At 37.9% G+C, this 16860-nt stretch overlaps 1 protein-coding gene across 4 annotated transcripts in view; it reads left to right on the plus strand.

Moving 5' to 3' along the window:
• The first annotated feature begins 11097 nt into the window (after window positions 1-11097).
• LOC117298547 overlaps window positions 11098-16860 on the plus strand; it is a 70256-nt gene continuing 64493 nt past the window's right edge. For 2 of the 4 annotated variants that reach the window (XM_033781860.1, XM_033781863.1), the window contains exon 1: window positions 11099-11178. In XM_033781860.1, the coding sequence (XP_033637751.1) occupies window positions 11137-11178 (42 nt within the window). In that variant the 5' untranslated portion in view covers window positions 11099-11136. Of the gene's footprint in view, window positions 11179-16138; window positions 16828-16860 lie in introns of those variants that run through there. The other 2 variants (XM_033781862.1, XM_033781861.1) reach the window with 2 other exon arrangements.

Genomic DNA, 16860 nt, shown 5'->3' on the forward strand with positions numbered 1-16860 from the left:
AACAAGGGACTGGTTTTCAAGTTTGTTTATGACGACCTTAATGAAACATTATAATGAAAACATAACTCGCTTGATACATTAAGTAAATCCTGCAGAACATAGTTAATGGACTGACATTTCGACCCTAGCACGAGTCTTTCTTGAAGGCTAAATGAAAAGGGGGGGTGTTAGAGGGAATGGGATTGTTTGACCACGAGAAGACCTTTTGCATTTATACCATAGGTCCTTTTGGGGTTGGTAAGCAGTTTCCAACAGCTAATTCTATTTCTCAAGTAAAACTCGTCATGTTTCAAAGCAGTCTGTGAGAGGCTTTTCTTTGGTTTATTCACGACAGTAGTCAAAGAAGTTATGATCAGAATAATAATAATAATAATAATAATAATAATAATAATAATAATAATAATAATAATAAGACATTTGTAAAGCGCCTAATGCAAAAGCCTCTAAGCGCATAAAAGAAACAATAAAATAAACAATTAGAGAAAAATACAAGATACAAATAGGCAAATTACAAAAAAGAAGCTTTAAACAAATGAGTTTTCGACAGGGACTTAAAACATTGTAAAGTATTAGCTTGGCGAATATGCACAGGAAGACTATTCCAACGAAACGGTGCGGCGTAAGAAAAAGATCTGTTGCCATAAAAAATGGAAGAAGCTCTAGTAGCAGAAAGCAAAGACTGTTGAGATGATCGTAAAGTCCGAGTAGGGGAATAATGATGAACAAGTTCAGATAAATAAGCAGGAGATTGACATGTTTGAGCCTTGAAAGTTAACAGAAGAATTTTGTAAGAATGACATCCTCGGGGTTCTATGGCCACGTAGTCTCGCCTAACACCCTTAATACAAGTAAATTTGATAGGTTTTAAAGCAGTCTGTGAGAGATTCTTCTGTGGTTTATTCCCGACAAACTTCCGCTAAACCTCTGCTGGAACCCTGTTCGTACCTCATGCACCTCATCTCCTTCTCTCTACCCTGGTTTTAATTATTCAGTCCTGTATTGACATCCTTGGGGTGATGTGAATGATGAACCAGTGATTATGTTACATTGCCCGGGGTTACAACATTACGCATTCAGGACCAGACTTGACCTTTTCCGGGGCTATACCTAGAAGTGAGTTCATATTCCATCGTCCGTCCGTGGACTAACGAAAGATAAGATTACAATGAGAGGGGGGGGGGGATGGTGGTGAGGCAAGACTGTGGTCATGTAGAGATGCACAGTGATAAGCATCAGTGTGCTACTTTTCTTTTTTTATAAGTATTTTTATCAAAACTGGATGGAGCATTGTATGCCTCGAATAACAAGGAGTCCTTGGCCTCCGTTGCACTTGTCTTGTCCTTGGTGCCTTCAAAAGTTTCACATATTTTAACACTTTCTAATGGAAGTGCCCTTTGCAAAATGAAAATGGCGTTACCCTCTCAAAGATGGAATTCCAAACCTGGCATTGTTGCATATTCTACGCATGAGTAGGCCTGATACTTCACGGAGGCAGCTGAGGTGATTGCCTCCATGCTCCCTGGTCATTGCCTTGGTGCCCTTGAAATGCTCCCATTTGAAATTGAATTTCCAATTTCCTCATTAAAAAAATGCCTAGGTGCTCTTGCCCTTTTAAAAACGAAGCATACAGGCCTGAAAATGGCGTTACCCTTTCAAAGATGAAACCTAAGCCTGGCATTGTTGCATATTCTATGTACATGAGGTCAGTTTAAAAAGCACCCTAACAGATTAAATCCCCTGTGTAACATTTCTCTCTTTGTAAATGCGCTTGAAGCTAGAATTTAACCGTTCCGCCAAAAGATGTCCGTGAATCATTGTATCGTGAATTAGTACTCATGCCAACATCTTGAATTTATGACGACCAATAACTGTGTTCAAGGACTTTATTGTGGTGTTTTTTTTTATTTGTCAGCCCTCCCCAATGGTACAAATCCTTTCTTCCAGCGTTTGTTGTCTTCTCCAGATTCCCCCCTTCCACTCTCATGGGACTTTCTTGCCCATTTTTACACCTCTTCAGAGAATCTTAAAGCTTTCAAAATCTCGGCGTTTCCCCCAAAAGTTAATCCCCTGACGCTGTTTTCTTATGAGTCGCCTTAATATTCTCAAGAAGGTGTAGTACATGATGAGACTGCATGATGAGGTTTTCTCTTATGTAGTTTTTGAGTTTCTGTGCCCTCAATGTTAAGCGCCTCCTGCGTATGTAACATTCCTTGAGAAGTGAAGATAACACTTGTCTGACGTGTCTAAGGCACGAACGGCTGCATGAAGGATGTAGACATACTGTAGGTACACATGATCGCTTCTGGGAAGACAAAGTCCATCCCAGGAATATATTGACATTCCGGGAACAAAACTGGTCGACATAACAGCAAAAAAACAGCAAAAAGTTATGAAAATTATTACATACGCTACTCTTTTTTCTCTTTCTTTATTTTCAGTCAACACTTTCCCATTGATATTTATTCATATTGCTCGTATGTTCTCCTCTCTTCCTTGCTCCGTCCGTCCATCTATCAATGAATGGCATCTTAATGTCCTCATCTCAGCCCCCCCAAAAAGAAAATTATTACATTCACTAACATGGGGGTTCACCCTTCACACTAGCCCGTTGTACATGTACATTGCAGGTCCAGAGATTCTACAAGACTACAGGGTCTGTAGATCAAAACTTTTGCTGGACAAGAAAATTTGTTACAATACCATAGTCAAAATAAGAAGAACCTATCTGTACCTGTAACCTATACACAGTTTCACATTCTGGAACAAGCACTAAGGGAAGATTGATCTCAATTTGCCCTGTGAGCTTTTAAAAAAAAGTTCCTAATGCAACCTGAATTTGTTTCATCCTATTTTGTTTTAACATTTAAGTGTAAGAATATTTTTGAGTTTGTGATTGTAATAAAACTGGTTTTGATCGTCACCATTAATACATCAATAAGATACACTTATGACAATACTTGTTTAGAATCTTGGCTACTGAAACTTCCTGGGAGGGGCAAGGCAAGTAAAATGCACAGTTTACGAACTCCGTGGTCTCCTTTAAGAGATCTTAAGCACAAGGCCTGCACAACCTTCTGAGGATCAGGGGGTTTGTTGAGGGGCCAAAAATGTACAAAAATGTAAAATTTTGCTCAAGCAACTTCACCAGATCCTCTCATAAAAAGTGTCAGGGTCTGTTTGCCTTGAAAAAGGTTCAAACACCCTCAAAGAAAGAGCCGAAGAAACGACACGTATGTAGATTAATGCCAAATTCTTTGCATTTTGAAATGCAAGTAGCAATTGAGAGCCATTAAGAGATATCTAACCCTAAGAAAAGCAGGGTGTAACTTAGACCCTCCAGGCTTGAACATATGGAGAAACAAAGAGTTAAGAAGAGCTCCCGAGGGTTGGCAACTGAGATGAGGACATTAAGATGCCATCCATTGATAGATAGACGGACGGAGCAAGGAAGAGAGGAGAACATACGAGCAATATGAATAAATATCAATGGGAAAGTGTTGACTGAAAATAAAGAAAGAGAAAAAAGAGTAGCGTTTGTGATAGAAGGATAAACACAGGGAGAGCGAGGGAAAAGGGTCGTTGAGAATTAAATCCATCTAAGGCAGTTGCCGTGTCAGTGTTGCTCGTCGACGGAGACAATGCGGCGCCAACGTCTGCCTACTTGCCTCTCTGCGATTCCTTCATGGTTGACAAGAATTACTGATTTCATTGAAGGTGTACCCAAAGATGCCTGTAGATTGTCCATCTCAAGTGATGGAATCTCTTCTCTTAGCCCCCCCCCCCCCCACCCTTCCTATTGATGGGACGGCGATGGGATAAGACATACAACTACGCTCCAGTGACCCCAATTCCAACCTAGCTTCCTATTTCTTCTCCATTTGACATGTTCGGCACAGAAGCCCCGCCAAAATCAAAATATTGATTTAATTTTGTTTGAAAGACGCTAACCCCTGCATTAAGTGGAGATTTTTCTTTATTCTCGCTGTTCTCGTGTTGTGGCTCCGAACATGTCATGTGTAAAAATTATTCCGGAAGTTGCAAGACCACATGTCTGTTGCTAGGACGACATGTTGCTATGGCCACAAAGGAAAGACATCATCGCATTACCTGTTCTACAAGTTTGAACATGTGTTCTCTAAACATTTGGCCTCATTTGGTAATCAATGTTACCCACTTGCATCAGGACGCTTCAGATATCTGGAATAATTACAAATGCAAACTCAAAAATATACAAGGACGCGGAAGGGGAGTAACTAAGGTGTAGACAGTCAATGTTATGAATGCTTTTAAATGAATTACATGTAGTTCATATTACAAATGAAGAGTGATCTATTGAGATCAGTGATCAAAATCATTGGAAACGATTTCATCCAGCAATTTGATTTCATTGCAAAAAAGTTTGACTTAACATGCTAAGAATTTTAAATTTGTGTCGGGGATAAAGAATATTCGTTTTGTTTTTACCCATATACACCGATGTGTGTAGCACTGTATACTCAGTACTTTCCCAAATGTCTTATGAAAAATTCACAGGCTTATTACTCGGGTGGGATTCAAACCCACTACCTTTGCAATTCTAGTATTAAGTAATGACTCTTTGAAGGAACAACTGAGGCATTTTGTGTAGCAGTTAACACAAGTCACAGTGCCCTCTATTGTTTATTCATGGTTACATTGAGCTTTGTTATCAGACTCTTATGTAAACTCAGGTTTATTTGTAGGTTGTTTGTTTCCATACAATGATAGGCTTAAAACAATCAAACGGTTCCAACAACCAAAGGTATACTTTCCCTTTTAGATGACTTGTTTTAGAGGTATGAGAAAGAAAATAGTCGCGAGAACAATTTCCTGACCCAGTAGTTAGGAGTCGTCCGCACCAGTCTAGGTCATGCACTAAAAGCTCATTTAATTTTTCAAGCACGTTAACACCGCGCTGGAAAGTCAAGTATTAATCCAAATAAAAAAGCATGTTTAGCGTCTCCCTTTTTGAAAAAAAAGGAAGGAAGGAGGGTCCTTTTTTTTTTTCAATGTTTGTCTGACCTATTTTTTAAGGTAAACAGCTGGGCTATTTTTTTTAAATTAAAAAATTGCTGTGATCGTTACCATTTCTATTTTTAATCATTAAATAGAACATAAAAAAATGTAATTTAAAAATGACTCAGCCTCTAAAAAGGAAGTGGGTAGGGATGCTAAACATGTTTTTATTTTTGTTTGGCCTTAGCACTCCTCTATCTCTGGGAGGTGGTACTGTACGCTTTAGTCAAATTAATGAGGCTTTATTGGATGAAGGATGGTGGTGTGCTAATGTCGGGATTCACAACCCCTTGGGGTAAGGGCATGGTGGTGGAGGTATTTAATAGAGCGTATTATGTCGCCTTAACCCTCAGGCGTGGCACAAGTTTATTTACGAAATGGAATTAATGGAGTCTGACCTATTTCTGAATCAAGGGAAATTAATTTAGTCTTTTGATTTTTTTTATATTGAATTTTTTATTATTATTTTTTTATTTGGGAGTTAGAAGGGATCTGTTGAGATTTTGGGTACTTAGTTAAGCCCCTAATTGTCAACAGCAGGTGCACATGAACTATTTCTAAATCACAGACAAATTAATTTAGTCTTTTGAATCTGTTTATTGAATTTTTTATTTTGGTTTTATTCATTTGGGAGTTAGTAAGGAAATGTTGAGATACTTGGTACTTAGGTTTGCTTCTAATTGTCAACAAAGTACACATGAAATTATAAGTAGAGCTAACTAAAGACATAATTTTAATTAAGGAAAAATGGGAGACTTTCCAACACTAGGTAGCAGCAGACTTACCGGGTAAATTTCCATTGTTTACGTAGTTCTGAACATGCGCATAATTTTGAGAACAATGGATATACCCGGTAAGTCTGCTGCCACCTATCATCCCCGAAAGTCCGCTATTACTATTGAAGGGTATATATGTATTTCTCAGATTCTTGGTTGGTTGTTTAATCTGGTATTTATGTACCTGTATGTGACATACGACTGGGGGGGGGGGGGGGGTTAACAAGAAGAAAAAAGTCGCAAATAAAAGTAAAAAGCACTTTACATCAGTAGCTGTATGAGAATTTGGTACAAATTATCTACACAGGTGTAAAATTTCTGGCTGGCAAATCAAACCCCCTTTCCCCCCCCCCCTATTCTTAGCCAAAGAGTCGCCCATGCCTATATGAGGAAAGTTCATTAAAAATATTAATTCTTAACTTACCATTTTGATACCCTAACTCCTTTGGTGTCCATCCTTTGATGTCCTCTTCCCTGTACAGCGTGCAACTGTACAGAAGGTGTCAAGACTTCAAAGGGTGAGGCAACAAGAATATTAAAAAATGACAGAACCTTTGTAAATGCCTGTCACCCGTAGACAAATAACTCCATCTAAAATTGATTCCTTCCTCACAGTAGCTTTGATTAAAAGGGATAGTATACCTTTGGTAATTACTCAAAGAATTAATGACTGTAAAACTTACTCGGTAGAGAGTACTGGAGAGCTGTTGTAACTATCAAACCTTTGTCAGAAATGACACCTTTTCAAGTAATGCAGTTTTTAGTTGAGAAGGTGATTTTCACCCCAACAGTTGAGTCGAATATAAGAAAGGTTTTATCAGCCTTTCTCATGCATCTAAAAGCACACAATTCTATGCAACAAGGGTTGTTTTTCTTTCATTATTTTCTTGCAACCTCAATGACCAATTGAGTCCAAATTTTCACAGGTTTGTTATTTTATGCATATGTTGAGATTCATCAAGTGTGAATACTGGTCTTTGGCAATAACTAAAAGTGTACCCTCAGACCTGCATGCTTAGTTTTTGAAAGGGCAAGGGCACCAAGGCGATTTCTCCTTGGTAAAGGACACCTTGAATGAAATTGTTAATTTCTTCTGGAGCCTTTCATGGGCACTATAAGTCAATGCCCTGGGGCCATGAAGGAAATCGTCTTTGTTGCCTCCGTGAGGTATCAGGCCCGATACCTTACTTTTCAGTATATCACAATTTGTCACTCTCTTTATTTAGTGATTTGTCAAAATAAAATGTCAGCGGTAGTATTTGGAGATGATTTATGAGAAATTTGGAGACAAATGATATGAGTAAATCATAGATTTCCGTATAAAGATGCGATTAGTTGCAAGCGTAGTGTGATATTTTAATTATTCACGATATTAAACCCCTTATGCTGAATCAGAAAACAGGAAATAATGCCTGGGTCTGAAGCTGGAAGCTGTTTGCTGTTCAGGGTCATCTACATATTGTTAAAATGATGTGTCCATAGATCATATTGAATTTCGGTGAATGTTCACATGAAGCTTTTTTAGCGGGATTAACTTAATTGGGATTTTTAGACATTATATTGTATTTTCTGCAACCCCCCCCCCTAAAAAAATAAATAAAAAAACAACTAAATAAATATAAAAATAAACTCTCAGCCAACAGGAAATATTGTATAATGTGCAATTACGGACAGACTGATGACAAATCTTAAAATTCAACTGTCTGAAGTTTACTTGTTAGGCACAAATAAAAGCGACTATCTGAAGAAAAATACAGAAAAACATTGGATGTAATTCTAGTATATGTCTCTCAATTACTTATGCAGGCGTACGCTTAATATATACAAACCTCAAGTTGATGCTATCTTATTGTAGCGTTAAACTATAAGAAAATATCGTCTCTTCGGATACATGATTTTCAATTATTTATGGGCTCAACTGTAAGAATTCCTCCATTCAGCCAATTCTTTTCTTGTTTTGTAACGCTGAATTATACACAGGTTCATATTATATATCTGCCCTCAAGCGTCTCCACCAAACATATTGTAGGGCAGTTGTCGGCAGTTGATCAAATCTTCTTTGAACGGTCCCGACAAGGACCAATTAGAGCGTGCCGCCATCGTTGAAATAATACCCCTACGGATCAATCATGAGGTACCACGGGGGACTACAATGAAAACAAAACAGCTAACAAAGACTCGTCGTTTTGGTTTCTTAAATGCTGTCAATTCAGCCGTGATAATAACGGAATCAATACCTTAATACTTGTGCCGCAATCCTTGATCGAATCGATGTGGAATTGTAGAATGATCGTAAAATCCACTTGGGACAATAAAAGGGGGGGGTTGACCGGTGCCCTGCGTCTGGATGATGATGGAGTAATTGAATAGTATTGTCCGGTTTAGACTTAGGGGCGGGGCTAGAGGGATTTGAACGGGCAATTTGAGAATAATGAAATTATATCAGCTTATTGTCAGAGGTTCCAATCTGTGAAATTGCTTTTGTAGGCTCAGGATTTCTGGTGATTTCTTTAATGATCAGGCAGTAGCTTTGAATTAGCAAATGTTTTGTGTTGCACTTATTTTCCAATAGATAAACAGTTCACTTGAAAGTGAAGGGAAAGTGACAAGTGTCAAAACTCCAATAAAATGCCACAGAATGCCATTTTATTTTATACTATTTCAGAATGAAACCTAAAGCATGACGTTATCGAACATTAAAAATAAATGGGTCTTTACATTCAAAGAGGAATTTCTGCGCCGGTGAAAAGGTTTAAAATTCAATGCCATTTTGGTTGAATTTATCAAAATTCAGGAATGAACTAAAAATTCTCTTCACAAAAACTGTATGACCACACATTTGCAATGTTTATCTTAATTTCTCCGAAATTCCAGGAGAACTAAAAGACATGCCTTGTAACCATGGTTACAAATCATCCCATATCCTCGAGATACGACGTGTGTCATTTTAAAAAGGATTTCTGGGTAACTAAGAGAAGATATTCAAACATCACCCTAGGTCTTGTAAACATATCGAGATGTTCGGCATGTTATGATAACAGTCTCCTAAGTGTTTGAGAAAATCCTCGCTAAATCTCCTCGCTAAATCTCCTCTCGCATCTCACTGCTGTCACTTGAAAGCCTATCAAGAAGTCATTCACGGAATCTCCCCGGATATCCTCCTCAAGTACCTGACCTTTTACTCAAAGTCAACAGATGGAGATCCGACAAGAAGCCTTTTTTAGTCTGCTGTAGGGTTGGTTGTCCCTTTAAGACACTCGTCTTATAATCTTTGGCCCCTTATACGAAATGAGAGTCCAGTCGAAAGGTTTTGAAAGTGAGATTGCAGCATTTCTTATTTTATTAGGAAGAGAGCTTCGACACATATCGGTAATGACTTAGAAAATTATATAGTTGCTACATGTATTTGAAGGAGGCGCTTATATTATATATTATAAGCTTGCAAGGGTTGTAATGTAACTCCCGCCCTACTTTGAAACACCTTGCTACTTGTGCCTGTCTTGAAACAAGTCTAGCCATCAAAACAAAGGTCAAGTTAAGACCCCTGTGGACTACTCAAACAAAAACCAACCTGGCACAGCTTGATAGCCTACTGATTGTAGCTCAATACTGCTGCCTGCTAGTTTCTAACCCATTCCACATGTCAAGACTCCTGTTAAAGGAACACACTGCCTTGGATCGGTCGAGTTGGTCTTTGAAAAGCGTTTGTAACCATTTGTTATAAAATGCATATGGTTAGAAAGATGTTTTAAAAGTAGAATACAATGATCCACACACATCTGCCTCGAAATTTCATGGTTTTCCTATTACTTTGCGAACTAACACAGTCAGCCATTTATGGGAGTCCAAAATTTGACTCCCATACACATGATACATGGCCTACCGTGGTTGTCGACAAGGTAAAAGGAAAACCACGCAAGTTCAAGTGATTTCCAAAAGTGGTCACATTTGGTAAGTTGCTTTTAATTTTATGGCCCACCTGCCAAATTAAAATAATAAAACAATTAAAAATACTTTACAATACAGAGTCAACGAAATAATTAAAAGGCAAAAGTTATAGTCCTACCAAAACAAATTCTGAATAAACAAAATAGCGCACAAAATAAATAAAAGGTTAATAATCAAACCAGTTGTCCTGGAAATTATTTCTGTCTCGTGTCGTCGTCTCCAAACAAGATTGTTGTTTTCACTTAATCTTAATCAAAATACAAATGGTGGTGCTGTTGTTATAAAACTCTGAGCACCTTTTTTGTGTTGATGGAAATTATCCAAAAGCTAGACCGTGTGAACTCTTCTTAAACAAATGTTGTACCTCTCCTTTAAAGGCACTGGACACGTTTGGTAATTTTCAAAGACCAGTATTCTCACTTGGTGTATCCCAACATATGCATAAAATAACAAATCCGTGAAAATTTGGGCTCAATTGATTATCAAAGTTGCAAGAGAATAATGAGAGAAAAAAACACCCTAGTTGCAGATGCATAATAAAAAGATTCAGCTGAAGTCTTTTATTATTTGAGTGAGAAATTACCTCTTTCTCAAAAACTAAGTCTCAAAAACTTCATCAGAGGGAACCAGAAAAGTTTGTATGCTAAAATTATTTATTATGAATAATCACCAATAGTGCCCAGTGTCTTTAAAGTCATGTCACCAGACCACCCCCTGTGAATGCCAGGTGTTAGAGAGCTGTTCTGTTTTGGTTTCTTGTTTTCCTTGTCCTACTTAAAGGTAGGGTCATAGATTGTTTTTGCCAACATAATGCTGATTTGTAGGCAAAATTTAATCACGAAAAATACGATAAAAGTCACATGTGAAAGTGTCAGCTGAGTACAGTGTCTACTTGATGAGAGAAAGGCAAAAAACTGTCATGGTATTGTCACACAAATGTCAAGTCCATCCTTGTTTAGGGAGTTGACACTTGACAGCAGGTACAAACCTAGCCTCAGCATTCACGTACAGACACCAACCCTCACAAGTCTAAGAAACGGTTCATGCATGAATCGTTTGTCTGATTCAAATGTTTTTTAGTAAAATAGTTTCCAAACCATATTACATTGAAGGGAATCCTTTCTCAAAATAGTTGCAGCTGCAATGCTCTTCACCAAGTAAGTTTTTATGGTTGTAATTATTTTAAGTATTTACCAAACTACGGCCCTCCTTTAAGCTCCCATGGTTGGTGTCCAGACGGTAAGGAAGTCTACCCCCATGAGCTTGTGGTACATTCTTGAATGAGTGTAATCTCTGTTGATTTTTTAGTCTAGTAATATTGGAAGGTTAGAGTAGGTCTAGATTAAGTTATCTCGGTCAGTCAGAGAGAGAAGGCAAGATGTCTACCTCCGTCTGGGAATACATACAGATGCTTCATCAAGTAAGTTTGTCACGCTGGTTTTATCAAAGAGAAATATCGCAACACTATTGAGCTGATTGTGTGTGCGATATAGTATGAATAATAGTCCAATTTACTCTATGGTTACTCTTACTGTTTCTTCAAGAAGTATATTTCATTTGGAGATTTGAGAAAGCTTGAAGACACCTTTCTGGAGGGATGGGAGGATGAAGAAAATATTTGGTTCACATGGATTGTCTTAAAGGTATACAGTGGTTGAAGGAATATCTAGTTTTTGGGGAACTTGGGCGATGGTTTCTCATATTTTATGTTGTTGTTTTTATGTAGGATTTGAAACTTTGCATACATGCAGAAACAATGTATGGTAAGGTTTGCAGTAATGCCATATACTTCAGTGGAATTTTAAACTTTGTATGGTGGGGATAAAATCTAGTAAGGTTTGCACCATGTAGATGAGTAGGATTTAATTAAATCTCTCTCGAGTCTGAGAATGTTGATCCTGGTTTGAGACATTTTTCGCAGCAAAACACTTTCACAGACAAGACGGATTTTTTAAGACATAAAACATTACATGACAAAAGACCAATACAAAGACTTCAGCTGAAAAGAGTGGAAAGAAATCAGCAATAATAACCTGAGAGTATAACATTCTGCTCTGGTATAACGTCATCCAGCCGCCATCTTAGAGGAAAACGGTGAGGAAACAATTAAGACGCACGGATTTGTACGCGCGGCGCACCGTATTGGCCAATGAACAACCTCCTTTTGAACTCTAGGTGAGGGCGCCCTACTGAAATGACGTCATGTGCATAAGGTCTATACACATGTAGTTTGTAAAATTCCTCTATTTTTTTCATAAAGCTTAAGACATAAAACATTACATGACAAAAAAACAACATAAAATAGACTTCAGCCGAAACGAGTGGAAAGAAATTGGTAATAATTTCTTTCAAGTATAAAATTCTACTCTGGTAGTTTCTAAAATTCCTCTATTTTTCTCTCAAAATAGCCTTCCTTTCAACCTGATATCTGTCTGGTTTGTCTACGTTTTTTATGTAAGGTAGAAATTACACGGTAAGTTGGTGGCTCCGCACTGTCTTCACCGATAACAATAGCGGACAATTTTACCAAAGTTTGATTTGACTGCCGGCATCCTTTGATGTCGTGCCGACAATATTGGCTTGTTGTTCTGCTGATCTCAGACCTTGATAGTTCCGATAATAACCAACGTGGATTTTTTTTCTTCTTCCTGCGTCCAGTCGATAGATGAGAACTGATAAGAGTTGCTCACGTAATGAAGGACGTTGGTCGTCTCTAAATTGTCAAATAATTATCAAGATTTTTTATCTTTTGTTGGAGGGAACTACTAACATCCCTGCGCTATTGTCATGTGGTGCCAGATTGTCTGGGGGAAAACGACGGTTATTCAGCAAAATTCCCTCTCCCCCTCCATTTTCTCGTCTTTCTCTCTCTCTTTATATGGTTGTCATGGAAAGACTGAAGAAAGAGAGCTATTTGGAGCAATTTTGATGGTCTAGAAAAATAAAATTGTAAATGCTCAAGTTATGCATCCTTTTTGTTTCTTGTGTTTTAAGCTTGAATGGGAAAATAATAGCTGAATACACGTACACAACGTGTGTAGGTCATTGCAAATTATTGAAAGAGGGTCCAAGGTCAAATTCAGTTTTGTGATCTACTCGCTTTCCAATAGAGCCCTACTGTGCAATCTGGAAGATTCTATATCTTTTTCACTTGATATTTATTGTGAAAGAAAAACACACAAAACAACTACTTTTTTGTGTATCGGTCTAATTTGCATAATATCGACACACAATTCACATGTATCCGCCCAATACCCTATGGGGACAACCCTGAAAATTTTTTAAAAATTATTGTTGGTAAAAATACTATGAAAAGGGGGTATTTGTCTATAAGATTTAAACAACATTTTACAGCATAATACATTTTGACTATATTTAGATGAAATTTGGTGGTCGTGGATTAAATCATCTTATACTCCCGTCTTAGAATATTACTAGAGAAACAGACATTCCTGATTTTTACTTTAGTTTTTGTTTTGTTTTTTGGGGTTTCTTTTTTTTGGGGGGGGGCAGGGGGAATGTAAGATTTTAAGAACACCAAGAAAGGAGGGGTATTTTTCATTTTATAAAGCAATATTGTACAGTTTAAGAGATTTTGATAACATCATTATGTGAAGTTTGGAGGTCATGGCGCTAAACAAAATCATCTTATACTCCTATCTTTAAAATATTACTTGAGAAATGGGAATTCCAGAATTTGAGCGTTTTTTTCCCTCCTCCCACCTCATTTTAGCCTGACTCTGTCATCATTAATCAAGCGAAATAAATGAAGCTATCATGATTGGGCGTCTGAGACAATAATGAGGGTTTAATTAATTACCAAGCAACCCTTGGTCTCTCTCCGAGTCTACACTGCACTGATTGTCTCGTCTGGTATTTTATCTTGAAATCCTTGCTAGTGTTTAAAGGAACATTACATCATTGATAACAAAAAAACTTGTCTAAGATCACAGATTTACATGATAATAGAAAACATCCCTTGAAATATTTTTGTCATAAATGTCATATTTGATGAGAAATTAAAAAAAAACTAATTTCCCGTTTATCCGAGTTAAACGCTCTTTTTATGCATTTTTAAATCGATGTCATGCAAAATGTGAAATGGGTTTTGCACTATTTTCCCGTGACCCAGAAGCCTGATGGATCTCAAACTTCTACAGGTTTGTCAGTTTATGTATATGGTGGATTTTGTTAGCAAAAACCAATTCTGTAATGTTCCTTTAACCATTATTCCCCGCCGGGAACCCATGGTTTCTATAACTGTAGACGAAGAGTCGCATTTGACAATTATTGAGCCATTATTTCCTCTTATGGCAAATTGCCATGATTTATGCACGGCTAGGTTGGAGTTTGAGAGGAAAGTGGAGTGATTAGAGTCTAAGGTTTTCTTTTCTCACAAGCTAAGCATGATGGTGAACCAATCTTGTTACATAAATAAGATGTCATCACCTACATGCGTCAAGACATTAATGATGTAGATGTATTGACAAGGGAGATAGAAAAAAAGCATCATGTATGACCAGAACATGCATACGTTCTTTCACTTTGACCACCCAAAGTTCACTAAAACCCAACCTAGTTTGGGGCTAATTTTGATGGATTTATAGAGTAAGTTCTGTGTAGATTTGAACTTTAGAATATTGTAATGTAATCTCTCAAGTACAGTTTTATGTGAAGAGATACGTATGTACATCATGTATGCACATGTAAGAACAACACTGCCAGCCAGCGAACCAGCAATGGCTGTGCAGCACTTGCAGGTATGGATTGGTCTATACTCTTAAATGATAATAAGAAAGTAATTTTGTGATTACTCAAAATAATTATTAGCATAAAACTTGAGTAATGGGGAGAGGTTGATCGTATAAAACATTGTGAGAAACAGCTCCCTCTGAAGTGACAAAGTTTTCGAGAAAGAATTAATTTTTCACGAATTTGATTTCGAGATCTCAGATTTTGAATTTGAGGTCTCGAAATCAACCATGTAAAAGCACACAACTTTGTGTGCCAATGGTCTTTTTTTCTTTTATTATTATCTCGCAACTTCGACGACCAATTAAGCTCAAATTTTCACAGGTCTGTTATTTTATGCATATTTTGAGATACACCAAGTGAGAAGACTGGTCTTAGACAATTACCAATAGTGTCCACTGCCTCTAAAGACGAGAATGACAATGCGGGGAAATTTACAACTGCAATAAGATTTACACCTGATGATACTCAATGGGTCTCCTCCCCCAGGAGAACACTAAGCATGTCCTTCGTTCACCATAGGGGTCTTTATTCGTCCTTAATGAGTCTTAGTCACTCCGTCAATGCATTAATGCCTTGCGTTAATGAGCAGCATTAATTAAGTAAACACAGTGAGTAACAGACGAACGCACTATGCTATCAGTGAATGTTACTCCCCATTCTAATTATACAGTGCTGCATACCTTTGACATTTGGAGACAGTAGAGGGGGGGGGGCACCGAACACCTGACATGTCTACATCTCATGAATAATTATCAACAACGGGCGGAAATTATTCCACTATAGCCACATGAAATATTATTCATGCACCTCGTGATATTAGTAGATTTGGGATGGATTTCAGCGGCAAGAAGTAATTTTTATTGTTTCATTTCATTTACTAATTCTGGTTGTTCATTTAATTTTTATTAAGCCAAGGCCTCTCCGAAAAGCAAACTTAATCACTATAGTAGACAAGCAGGTTCTTGGGTTTTTGAGAGGGAAGTTTCTGTTTTAGATGTGGGAGGAAAACCTCAGAGAATCTTTCCAAGGGAAAACCCACGTAATCTTGGAGGGAGTCGGACTGACAATCCAATCTACACAGTTTCATTTTGTATAATTTATTCTGGTTGTGAAGCCAAGGACTGCACTAGCCAAGAACCTAATGGAGATAAGACAAAAAAGAAAGATTCAGTTTTACTTTTAGATGTGGGAGGAAAACCCCAGAGAGCTATTCCATCGGAAACCCATGCCAATTTATGTCAATTTATTTCACTCAGTCTTTCTGGTCAAAGAAGAAGTTTCAGTTTTACATGTAGATGTGGGAGGGGAAAAAAAAAAAATTATTCCAGAGAAAACCCACACAATCAGCCAAGGACTGAAATAAAACTCAATCCACATAGTGCCCCTGGCAGGATTCGAACCGGGTCCTAGAGGTGGAAAGACAGTAAAGATACCTCTACGTTAACTTGACCACCCTTACGTGCCCGGTTGCAATTCAAACTGATTCGAACCGGGTCCTAGAGGTGGAAAGACAGTAAAGATACATCTACGTTAACTTGACCACCAGTAAGTGCCCGGTTGCAATTCAAACTGATTCGAACAGGGTCCTAGAGGTGGAAAGACAGTAAAGATACCTCTACATTAACTTGACCACCCTTAAGTGCCCGGTTGCAATTCAAACTGGGGTCCTAGTGATGGAAGGTGAGGAAAGATACCACTACGCCAACCCGAACACCTTTAACATTATTTATCGGATATGAATACATACATGTAGAACTTGCCCACGAATCATGCACGCCTCAACCCACTCAGAGTGTGACCAAGTCTTATTATATCCTCCGGAAATCCTCATCTATTTTTTCAATTAAATTGGCCTTTGGAAATTAAAGATCCTGTTTAATTCAAGAATCTATAATGCATTCTTAAATTCAGTTTAAACTAATTACTCCTCTATTTTTGTCTTTATTTAATTTTGTATAGCAAAAGTCTGTAGTTGAATTTTGTTTTATAGTTAGCATGGCATGTATACAGTACATTTCCATTCCATCACTCAGAATATACCTGTTAACTAAACCCTCATACATATTCAGATTAAGCTCCTCTAATTGGCCGCAGTAAGCCCCGCCCTTATGACCTTTTATGGTCGTCCGTGTGACTGAATACATTTCATGCACACACACACACAGCGGAGAGCCGGCTTGGCTTGAGTGAGATTAAATGCAGCAGGCAGTGTAAAGGAAACCCATGGGTAGTTGGCACGGATACAGATCACTACAGCGTCTGCCTCCATTCACGGTACATGAGGAGGACTATAGTACACACGGAGACATCCATGGTAAGGTTTCTACGTCTGTGGTGCGCGTGTGTC

The sequence above is a fragment of the Asterias rubens genome, chromosome 13 (assembly GCF_902459465.1).
Source record: "Asterias rubens chromosome 13, eAstRub1.3, whole genome shotgun sequence".
Lineage (NCBI taxonomy): Eukaryota > Metazoa > Echinodermata > Asteroidea > Forcipulatida > Asteriidae > Asterias > Asterias rubens.